Raw genomic sequence first — 12673 nt, 5'->3', positions numbered from 1 at the left:
AAAAACTGCTCAATTTAGACATCTGGCCTGGCAGATGGCAGGCGGATGGTCCGTAGGATGGCAAATTAAGTTAAGGGCAGGTGAAATTAATATCGAGCAGTCTCGAATGATGTCTGGCATTAATGCGAGCATGGTTGATCTGCAAACAAGTTGGCTTATTGGCATGGATCCGCTCAATGCCCCTGTCTCAGCTACTGGTTCTTTTTATTGTGGAGCAGAGCCGCTTCAGCACCCCTGCTTGGTCTTTCGAATCTGGCTGTTAGCCTGGATTTGGAAGCTCCCTGAAACATTCCGTGCTCCTACTGTTTCTGGCCTGCTTTGCCTCAGTCGCTCTCCCGGCACATTTGCCTCTCTGACTATGCCTCGCAGCCGAGGAATCCCACGTCGAGGTAGCCATACAGGGAACAGAGGCCGCCCTTCTCGCCCTGTTCCACAGAATGTTGTCCCTATCGCCTCAGCTTCCCCTTCTTCTCCGCCTCTGGATCAAGCTAGGCCTATCCCGAACAATTCATTCCAGACCTCGAGGTATACCTTTCAAAGTCGGCTCAACAGGCCTGTTTTGACAGCAAGTATTACCATAATTCTCGCGGAGGAGGAGAGCAACCAGGTCAGCTCGGCTCCAACTATCTCCACCCACTCTCAGGAAGATAGTGTTCTTCAAGGGGACATGACAGGGATGGTGTTCCACGCGGATAACATGCAAGAGGATGCCCCTGTCTCGGAAGCGCCTCAACAGCCAGTGGATCCGACTCAGAGCGATATTCTGGCCTGTGGGCCGTCTCAGAGGGTAGTTGGCATTTTAAATCTAGTAACTACTCCTGATGGTGGCGCAGCGGCATATGATGAAGGCGGTTTCGTGACCTGGGTAGCTTCTTCCAGCGAGGTGGACCGGGACACGCCGGATTCACCAAAGCATGCAGATTAAACATGTCTCCTCTCTGCCGGGTGGCCTTCTAGCCTATATGCTATGCAATTTTGGTTTTGTGTCTTTGATTCTGAGGTTAGATGTCTCTGTCTGGTTCATACTCCTGCTACAGGTAGTGGCAACTGCCAATTTAGGTTCTACTTTTTGTTATAAATATGGCTATGCTAGTTGCTTTTCTGTTTTTTTGGTCAATGAGGGGCATGACGATTTCAGTCCTGGTAAAATATTTCAGTGTGTTAGAGCCCAAATACAAAATTTTGAAGTTTGTACTGTAAATTTGGCAGAAAGCCTGAACTGTAATGTCTCTGAGTTTCTGGTTGAGGAATGGCCTCGGCCTCCTCTGAGGTCTTAACCTCATTGTATATATTTTTTCACCTTTTTTAATAGAATTAGTATTTACGAAGAAAAAAAAAATATAATCAACTATTCTCTATGACTTGATTTATTTTATAATTATAATATATTAACTCGCTTATTCTAACATATATTTGCAATTATAAAAATGGTCCATTTATAAAGAAATTAATAACTGAACGAACTTAATTAAATAAATTATGCCCTTCATAGTGTAACTCCGATGTTACACTTAATATCTTTCGACCACCCCTCATTGCTCTTTAGCTTGGCAATTACATTCTCATATAACCTTATAGCGGCAGCTCTCAATTGAAGAGGAACCTTTAGCTCTTCTAATCAATTCCAAAGGTTGTATCTAGGAACCGTATCGAAAGCAATTCTAAAGTCCACAAAGCAACAAAATAAATTGGATTTATCATTACGACATTCCTCCACAATGATCCTAAGCATAACGAGGTGGTCTGTTGTTGAGTGATGCCTTCGGAACCTGCTTGGCCTTTAGCCCGCTTACCTTCACTTTCAAGCCATATGCTTAACTTCTTTTCTAAAATACTACCATATAACTTGCCTAAGAGAGGGCTGATCCCCCGGATGCTTTATAAAGAAATTAATAAGTGAACGAACTTAATTAAATAAATTATGCTCTTCATAGTGTAACTTAACTTGTTGTTCCCTAGCTGTTATCATTTTAGCCGTTACCTGATAATGCATAGCAAGATATGCTCATTCAACTTGTCATGATGATAAACCACAGTGGTTGGTTACCCGTGGGCAAAAAAATATCTCTATGTAATTTTCCCAAGATTCTTCTCAATATTTTAGTATAATAAAATATAAAATATTAATATATATTGAAAATTTCAATATTAATTTTTATTTATTTATTAAATATTGGGCAGGAAAAGGAAAGTCTAAACTATAAATATCTATATTAGGATGGAGATAGAATCACTCAAGTTTTACGTGGAAAGCTTCGGCATTGATCCTTTACGCAAAGGTTAGGGTATCAGGAAAAAGGATCGTTTACGCACAGGTTAGGGCAAAAAGAAAGGACTCAGAGGTATCTTTTAATTTATTTTTTAATGGTTTCTGAATCTTTTTGTTTTTAAATTATCAGTAAATTGTTTAGTTGTAAATAGATTTATTTTATATTTCAGAGGAAAGATCACAAGTCAAATTTAAATATACTGCATAGAATGATGGCGAAAGGTAAAGAAGTTGTGGTTGACTCGATCACAGAGAGTGATGCGGAAAGTTACGAGGTGGAACTTTGTAAAGTAATAGTCAGTTGCTCGGACGACGAAGCGCCAACTGGCCAAGTGGAGGCCAAGAAAAGAGGAAAACAGAAGGCGGAATGGCCAGTCTCCAAACATCCTGCGGTCTCCACTGCAAAGAGCAGCAGTAAAGAGGCGAAACGCCTTCGCCTCCGCGGCACCAACGAGTGGATCACCGTGGACAGCTTCGTGCGCCTCCGATGTGGGGCGTCCACGTCAGTGGCCAGAGTCACCAAGATTGAGCGTGACGCTTCTGCCCAATTGAAGCACAAAGTCCACGTCAGATGGTGCTTGAAACCTGAAGAGACGAAGGCAGGGAGGCAGCCATTCCACGGTGTCAATGAGTTGCTGGTTTCAGATAGGGAAACGGTGGAGGAATGGACAAGTGTAGTGGGACGCTGTAATGTATTGAGCTTGGAAGACTCCATGAAAGGATCTGGTGAAGGTAAACCCACCTACTTCTGGAGATTCGAATACGAAATGGAGAGTGGGAACTGTTACAGGATTGATTATTATTGCACTAAATGCGACGACAGGAATAAAGTGGGTCCTCTTACCCTTCAACAACAGTTGACGGGAGAGCCTCCATATTTTAAATGCCCTCTATGTACTGCTCGTCGTGCTGCTAGTCGTGGTGCGCGTGATCAGAAGCCTGGAAAAACCTGATCCTCATTACACTAACAGTTTTGTTTATTACACTTCTGCTTAGTAATAACTCTCGGAGTTTCAGAATTTTAGTAATAGCTGTGATGTTTTAGCAAACTATTTTGTGATGCTATTAGAAGAACTGCCTATGAAATTACAGTCTTTGTTTATCACTCTGCAAACTTTTATACTGTATTCAATAATAAGAAACCTTATGGATTTGTGTTTGGCCTTGTGCACATTACTCTACTTTTGTATGGTTGCGATAACAATTATAGGTTGTGAAGGTCTTTTGGTTTTTAGAAATCAAGTTATAGATTAGCAATAAAGTTCTAGGTAATATTGAATATCTTCCTTGATTCCTTGATCTCCTGCAATATGCTGATACTAAGGGTATCTGAACATAATAAATGTCTCAGTAAAACTAAATGTCTTTCTCGATTTCTTGATCTCCTGCAAAATGTTGACTAAATGTAAATCCCTAATAGATTATATTCACTTGTTATTGCATAGTAGAGGATATGTTATTTGACTTCAAGGATTTCCTCTCCAATGCTGAAAATTTTATATTTCCAATCTTTTAGGTTTAGTTTGCCATGTTTAATTTGAAAATTTTATATTTCCAATCTTTTAGGTTTAGTTTGCCATGTTTAATTTGTATGCTATGTTTTTAAGTAGTTATATGAGGGAGATCCTTTGGGGAAAAAAGTAAGTATATTGGGAGATTCCAAATATTGGATTTTTACAAAGTTTTATAAAATTATTTTCATTTTCGAATATTTTTCTTATTAAGGTGAGTGGCTCACAACATGGTGAATGTAAAGGGAGTAATTTGTGTATTTTGGGTAGATTATTTGGTGGATTTTGAATAGAGACTAGATTTTTTTTAGGTGAAATAAAATACTTTCATTGTTTCTTTGAATTAATACTAAATTGTTGTAAATGAAAAATGATATAGCCTTTTAGTAATAATATGAGAATCAAGGTTATAATCTTTCCTTATAAATAAACAATTTTGCATAAGATGCCTCTCAAAGATATTTTCCATTTGCATATAAATCCTACCTATATCATTTACTCTAGACTGAAGTCAAAACAAAATCACTCACAATTATCCATGTCTCATCTTTCCTCTATATGGATAGTGGTATTGAAGTCATTAGCTTTTATCCATGGCTCCTCTTTCTTCTATATGGGTGTATTGGAGCTACCTAAAATTATATATGGTTCTTTCATAATATTTTGTGATTTTTTTCTATTGAAAGCTAATAAGCCAACTTATGCTAGAGAAATATAGGTGTGTATCAATTGATTATGCTCTCTTTAATATTTGAATTTAAATAATAATAAAAAGGTGTGCTGAGTCAAAATTTATTGTCAATTTTATTTAGTCGAAATTTCATTATAAAGTTGTTATCTCTCCTTCTAAGGTCTTGAACATTTCACAAAGACTTCACTCCCTCTTTTTTATATATTGAGTAAGAGGTTGTAATCTATACTAAATTTGGTTTCTCCCAGGAGTAATAAATAAATATTTTCAAATTGCAACATTTTACTTAATCATTTCTCTTTTGTCTAGAAAATTCAGCCATCTTATCTTATATGAGAGGAGTTATTTAAGATATAATTTTAAGGATTGGGAAATGTACACAATGCAGTGCATCAATAGAGTTTGAGTACTCATCATTCTATCTTTGGAAATCAAATCTAGGAAGATTCCATTGTTGAATGGTTTAAGGCTTGGATACTAAGAGGACAGGACAAACATTCTAACCTATAAAACATATTCCTTCCATCTAATTAAAAAAGCATCCTTCTACTAATTTCTCATCCTTTTTTGGATGACCTCATAAGAGGTATAATTCATTGGAAACATTTTCCATAACATGTCCATATTTGGATGATAGGAGATCTAAGTTTAAAAGGTCATTGGAGATTTCAATGAACTCTTTCAGAGCTTCTTTATTATTTGTTTATTTTTTCTATTTTTTTCCTTGTCTTGATGATCAGATGCCACACATACAATTTGATGGACAAATGATGTTTTGCACTTTAAGAATCTAAAATGGATGGAGAGTACTTTTATGGATGATAGCATGATAGCATGCCATACACTAAGTTATATGAAAAAAAGAAATTTCAATTATTAGGAATCTAAAATGGATGGAGGGTATATGTCTTAAATTTTCTTCTCTTTTATATTTGACATCCTAATTTTTTCCCCACGATAATATCTTTATAAGTGTTTCCTATAAATGATTTCACCATTTGATGTTCTCCATTTTCTCAATATATTAATAATTGTAAACCTTTCAAAAGCTACCATTTTTAGGCCGATAGGCCTTTCCTATGCATCAACTTTTTGTCAACACTTTTATTGTGAGTCATTGGATCAGATGAGACATTTTCAACCGTGGATGTGAACCACAAAAGGAAAAAACGAAAAATCAAGAAAGCAGGGAAAGTCAAGAAAGCCGGCATGTTTTCACGATTCCCGTGAAAACTCTGCAATTTTATCTGGTGGCGAAATTGTGTATATTTTTTCACGTTCCCCGGCTATTCCTGTGAAAACTCTGCAATTTTATATGGCGACGAAGTTGCAATGTTCGTAGACGAGAAGGAATCCAATTTTTCTAAAATTAGAAAAGAATTAGTGTCGGCGTGAAGCCCTGATCCCTATATTCTCTTGCCGTGAAAGTCCGACGGCGAACATCCCAAAGATTCGGCAGATTGACCGGCGTTTGTTATTTTTTTAGTAATTTGTTTCTGTCTGTGTCTTCACAGTAAAAGCGTGGAAAGCTTGGCACGTGGTGAGTATTGGAGTGGGCTATTATGGAATGCACGGCTTTGACAGCCCTGCTCTTCTCATGATTCAATGTTTTTACCCTTTCAATCTCTATTTTTTCGCTCGATCATCCAATCTCTGTTAACCGAATGAATCACACTGTTACCGTGTTGAGGAGGAGAGAAACGACTGAGCACAGGCAGTTGGAGTACAGGGATTTACAGTGAGCACAGGCAGTTGGAGTACAGGGATTTACAGGTTCTACTGAAGCAGAACAGCTCAGAACCTCAATGATGGGAACGGAGGAGGAAGAAGAACAAGAAATGCAGCCTGTGGAGGATCCTATTGTGATCAAGAAGAGGAAGAGGGAGTCGAGCACAGAAACAGAAGAAGCAGCAGGGGAAGAAGTTATTCCAGAAGATTCCAATGGGGTGGACCTCCAGGAGGAGCCGCCTGTGGAGGATCCTCTTATGATCAAGAAGAAGAAGAGGGAGTTGAGCACAGAAGCAGAAGCAGCAGCAGCAGCAGCCGAAGAAGTTGTTCCAGAAGCTTGCAATGGGGAGGACCTCCAGGAGGAAGAAAATCAGCTTCTGCCAACAAATCCGTATGCGATTGCCAGAAGGTAAATATCTCTTCTCTCTCATGTGTTTTAACTTTTATGTTCTTATTGAGTTTTTAATTTAATCTTCTCCGAATTTTGTATATATGAAGAATATTTTGATTTTTATGCAGCAGTCCCACTGGCATAATTGTTCATTTTGTTGTAGCGTTTCCATGTGATCCTTCTCATAAATAACTGCAACTTTCTACTAATTCTGTGTTGAAGAATATTTTGATTTCTATGGGGTAAACCACAGTAGTTTCTCCTACTAACGTTGGTTGCAATTGGTTGCGGGATAAGTGTGCTTGCTTGGCCTTCCCCTCCTCTCCATGGGACGTGTTGTTTGTGTGCATGGTCGTAAAACATTATTCTGATATGCCTCGTTTATGGTGTTTGGAATTCCTCCTCCTACTATAAAATCTCCTCCTTTAAGAAATCTGTTATTGAATGCTAAATATGCTGTCGATGTTGCTTGGATTTCTCTTAGGGGTTTGCCTTGTTGTTTTGCTGAGTGAAGGTATCAACTGGAAGTTCTGCGGCTGGCCACGGAGAATAATACAATTGCTTATCTGGAAACAGGCTGCGGGAAGACATTGATCGCAGTCCTGCTAATAAAGGAAATTGGGTGTGAGTTGATTGAGCGAAAAGAAAAAGGAATTATAATTTTCCTAGCACCCACCGTTAGCTTGGTCGAGCAGGTAATGCATATTCCACCTTTAACATTAGAAATATATTTTTGGGAAGAAAAGGAGAAGAGGAGAAAGTCAGCCTAATGGGACTTTTCTATGCAATATGCAGCAATTCGAGGTGATTAAATTAAACAGCCACTTCAAAGTAGCGGAATACTTTGGTGCCAAGGGTGTTGACAATTGGACTATTGACAAGTGGACTGTTGAAATAAATTCACATGAGGTATTTTGATGAAATGCTACACTCATTTTCTAGAATGTTTGCTTTACTTACTAAAGTCTGTTAGATAGCTGAATAGATGGTCTGTGTTTTTGTGAGTCATTTTTTAATGTAATTTATCTCCAGGTCAACTGCGGTTGTTTCAACTTTTAGGGGAATGGATCCTGATATGCTTTCATAATTCTGTTTAGTAGGTGGTGTATATTTTTGGTAAAGACTAAGACCTTTTGTTTTGCCACTCTAATCTCTATCAGGGCCAGATGTGGGCTTCTTAGTCAGAACTTTGTCCACTTCCTGAATTTACTGTGGTCTCTTTGTTGATTCATCAGATCTCATCTTCGGCATTGGACACCGGAATTATGACGGAAGTCCTTGACACATACATCAATAGCGTTTTCTTCTTTTGTACTCTTCTATAGTGAATTGATACTGTGGCATCTGTCTGCCCTTCTCAGGACGTCTCAACTCTTATCATTGTTTGCATCTTAAAAGCTTCTTGTATAATTTGTCTAAATTCCTTTTACAGCATGCCTTTTTTACTTATATAAATTTGTTACATAGCTACCTAGACGGGTCTCTGTTCGGAAAATCATTCCTAATATATTTTGCCTCTATTAGGCTTGTTTCATTTTTTAGGGGAGTGGAGCCTAATCTGTTTTATTCATCCTGTTTATTAGTTGGCGCATAGTTTTGGAAAAGACTGAGACCTTTGACATTCTATCAGGAGCAGATGTAGGCTTCTTGAATTATTCATGGACACTTTATTGATTCATTGGATCTCATGTTCAGCATTAAACGACCGTGTTATGACTGAAGTCATTGACTGATTATAACAGTTGTTTGTTTTCTTCATAATCTTAAAGAGTATATTCAGACTGTGGCATATGTCTATCATTTTCAGGGTGCGTTAATTTCTGTCATTGTTTGCATCTTGAAAGATTTTAGTACAACTCTACGTTCCTTATCTGTTTTCTTAACCTTTTTTACTAGGTTGTGCATAGTTTTGGAAAACATTAGGACCTTTTGTTTTGCTACTCAATCAATGCCAGCTGTAGGTTCCTATGTCAGACTTTTGTCAAATCTTGAAATTATTTATGGTCACTTTGCTGATTCATTGAATCTCATGTTCAAGATTCAACACTGGTATTATGATTGACTGATACTTAACTATTTTTGGTATTTTGAATTATTTCAGGATCTATGCACAACAAATCGGAAGTGGCTCAGGGAGGAGCTCGTTGCAATTGTTGAGTCGCAGATCCTATTTTCTTTCCCTTCATTTTGGTTTAAATTCTGCTTCTTTGTTTTGACTGATGCCGAACGAACCATCTTTAATAATCCAATTTAATAATCCTATCGGCCTCTCTTTGTACCTTTTGGGACAATTGCTAGTAAATTACAATTATTTCTTTTTCTTAGAGACTTTTGTTTAGCTTAAAAACATTCAAGTTCTCTATGGCCTTTAAAGTTGCAATTCCTAGTGCAACTAAACAAAATATTTTCATAATTTATTACTGAGCCCAACCCTTGCTTATGTTTCCTTAAATATCCCACTCAAGTAATGACTTGATTTCCTTAGTTTCAAAAAGAATGAATAGGTAAAAGGAAGGTAAATTCTACTTTTTAGAGATCAAGTAGGAGTTGTAAATTGTTGATATTGGAGATATTACATACACTTATTATGTTGAAAAGTGAAATTTACAAGTGTATGCAAAAGTTTTATTCAATAGTCAATTGATTATTGCATGGTCAAATTTATTTAATTTGAGTCCACATCTCTCTAGATTCACTACTATGGCATATTAGTACAACCATGTACATTGTTATTCATATGTAATTTTCTTTATCTCATTTTTTTTATAATATAATTTTTTATTCTTGTTAATTTATTAATACATGACCATTTAACTAGGACTAGGTGTGAGTTTTCTTCAATCATGTCCACATCTCTTGAACTTTAGTTTAACCATGTAGAGTATATAATATATAATTTGTGCTTCTTCATTATTTTTATTTTTATTTTTTTGTGTTAATATAATTCATTTATTCTTTCTTTTAATATTCTTTATTCTTTACTCCTTGCAATTTTTATTCATTACTCTCTAGCTAGATCCAGTCTATGTACGTTTATCTACAATTTTAGATGGTATTAGAGTCCATGGGAGTTAGTAAGAAGGAGAAATATGAATATTGGATTTTCCACCTTTGGTAGTTCTTGTTGAGAAATGACAACAAGAAATTCAAGTTTAATTTGTCCTTGAATTAAATTGTGAATTAAAATCGAATTCTATTCTAATAGGAACCTTCAAATAGTTAATTAATTTGAATTAAATTAATTAAATTAAGAATTTGGAGTTGGAAGTCATGTAATTTTTATCCTAAATTTTAGGGGTCCACTATGAGTTTAGATTGAGTTGTAATTAGATAACTCATTTTACTAAGTGATAGTGAGTTAAACTAGTTCTAAATGTTTGTTGAACTAGTAGAGGATTAGAAGTGAGTTTGTGCACTTGTGCTTCCACAAGTGCTACTCCAAATAACTAAAGATTCACTCATGAGAAACTCATGCATGTCATTCTGAGGTTAGACTAAAGTGCACAGACAATGTACTATCAGTTGTATTATTTACTAAGTTGTAAATCTCATGCATGCAATAAGGAAGAGGACTTGTTGATGGTGTTGGACCCGCCAACATGTAACAGGATCTCCCTGGTAAGTGGGTCGTACGGTAATGCCTTGACCGCGATTTCGCACAGAGACAAGCAAGATAACTGTGTTGGTAGCAAGGGTGTGACAACTATACTCAGTCAAGGAAGGTGCATGAGAGTTTCTAACACATGGGGGTTGAGACGAGTGAGCCCCTTGGAAACCTGTGATAGAACGTTGTTTGGAAGGGAACACACGAGCAAAGATACATCACAACATAGAAGGCAAGTTAGTGAGCAATCCAAAGTGATGGTTGAACCAACAAGACATTTCATAAAGATTCATACATACTTACACAAATAGTCTATACATGCATGCGTAAGAAAACCAATACATATATCATTTAGAGTAAATGAGATAACATAGAATACAATACAACATATGCATGAAACGTGATGGCTCTTGTTATTATAAGAAGTGTAAGATCTAGTCACACAATACATCCATGTCCAACCACTAGTCCCAATAGTGGAACATTACAGCCACAACTATCTACTCCTCCAAACACATATACTAGCTCTACGCAGTGTAGAAGCTAAGGCTCGCTACAATACTATCCAAGCTCTCTCCAAGATAGTCTTACTAGAAGCTTGGGTGACACAAATTCTATATAATGAGTTATGGTTCGTTGTGGTGATACCAACTCTTTGACATGCTTGTGATGGTGAATGTGGTGAGCTAGTGCCAAGCTTGGTCATCCGTGATGGTGTGCATGCACTCCATGGTGACATATTTCTTAAGCAACCTCCTGCCTCTGTTACATCCAGGTGCATTGGTATGGCCCCTCCACCCAACTTGTTTTCTAACATGTGCATGGTTTTCTTGGGTGCGACCAAACTAGGAACACATTAATGCATAGTGTCCGAGATGATATTCTAGTGTGTGCTGGTGGTCATGCATACCAACTGTCAACTACATGTTCAGCTCCAGTCGGACTTGCTTCTTGTCTTCACCTTGGTCAGTGTGCTGAATGGGTTGGATTGCATGTGTTCACACGATGACATGCATGCTGTTGAATTCCCTTGCATGCGATCAATAATAATGCTCACCATGTCTGCTTCATGCTATCTGCTAGAATGGATCTCTAACTTGTACGGGTGCAATTTCATTCGTGAGTGCATGTTGTGCCCCATGTTGTTCTTGTTCCTTCTACAACTCATTGACTTGTGTTTGGAGGTCATGTTCTTCCTTGAGTTGCTACTTCAGCACATGCAACTCCTCCTCTATTCCATACTATCACTTCGTGTGATCTTCATGTCACGCCATCACCTCATAGCTTGAGTTTCCAAAGTTGCTTTCACCACAAATGGATCTTCTTGAGCTTGCAACTTTGTTCCACCTCTGCGTTGTCAACAACCTTCCTCTTGTGTTCATTTCATCCAGTGTGCTGCCTTGAGCTACTATTCATGATGCTGTTGCCATAACATCTTGATGTCCTTATGTATGAACAACTTGATATCTTCGTGAGTAGGCAAGCTCATAAACACTTGATCGACTACATCCCCAAGTGTGCTATCAATGGTGTCTTAGACTCTGCTCTCCTAGAAACCATTGTACTTGTACTGCTGAGAGGTAGATGAACACCTACGATACCTGGTGACATGGCAACAGTCATGGCAAGCAATATGTTAGTCGAAAATCAAAATGAATTTGAGTACTGACTTGCAACATGCCTGTGTGAAAGATCATGAAGGTCATGCAATTTCGGCCGGGGTGTCACGAGATTGAATGGAAAAATTGAATAAGGAACAGTCTTGGCTACTTGGAGGCTGACTGACTACTGTAACTGCGCAATGCATAGTCCAGTCTGGCCACTGACTGCTAGAATTGCACAATGCACAATCTCAGCTGGTAATGGTTGCAGGCTCACTGACTACATTGCCCAATTCTCTCGACGAGCAGTCACTGACCCTCAGATTTGTGAAAAAAAACTAGGGAAACAACTCATGGAAAGAAATGCACATTTATGGAGAGGAAGGCAGAGCCTTCCCTCTTCGGATTGCACAATGCGGTCTCGATGAGGCAGAGTTCAAGTCAAGGTTGCCAAGACTCGCTGACGGGAAATTGAAAGAGAATGTGAATGTGAATGTGTGGGGATATTGAGTGTAAGCATAAGTGAATGATCATGCATGCAAATGGTGAATGGGAGATTAAGAAAACTTAACAACATGCATGTGGGTGAGACAAGTCACCAAATCGGCGACTGTTTGTGAATAACAGTTTCATGGATGTGACAACTGTGAGATGTTAATAAAAACTGAAACTATGCTAATACAAGCTATTATGTATCAAAATGATAGCAAGTGCTCACTAAAATCAAGCAGACAATGTTCATAAGAAGTGAAGCACAAAAAGTGCCAGAAATGCAACACAAGACATGGAAAGCGGGCTTATCCCAAAACAATTGAGATGAATGTACCGAAAGCTCCTAGATACGATGTGGGATGTCAAAGCTAGAATGTTGATGTGAG

General features: G+C 37.9%; 1 protein-coding gene across 1 annotated transcript; it reads left to right on the top strand.

The window, feature by feature from the left end:
• Positions 1–6041: 6041 nt before the first annotated feature.
• LOC149162849 (uncharacterized) lies at positions 6042–7956 on the top strand. Its single transcript, XM_089435811.1, has 4 exons — positions 6042–6608; positions 7105–7285; positions 7386–7499; positions 7826–7956. The coding sequence occupies exons 1-4, from the start codon at positions 6277–6279 to the stop codon at positions 7913–7915; spliced, it is 717 nt and encodes a 238-aa protein (XP_089291937.1). The 5' UTR covers positions 6042–6276; the 3' UTR covers positions 7916–7956.
• The last annotated feature ends 4717 nt before the right edge of the window (positions 7957–12673 follow it).

The sequence above is a fragment of the Pinus tabuliformis genome, chromosome 5_2, assembly GCF_031772625.1.
Source record: "Pinus tabuliformis cultivar Carrire ecotype Pingquan chromosome 5_2, CPIR1, whole genome shotgun sequence".
Classification (NCBI taxonomy): Eukaryota; Viridiplantae; Streptophyta; class Pinopsida; order Pinales; family Pinaceae; genus Pinus; species Pinus tabuliformis.
The sequence above is the reverse complement of the archived record's forward strand: the minus strand, read 5'-3'. Positions and strand labels throughout refer to the sequence as shown.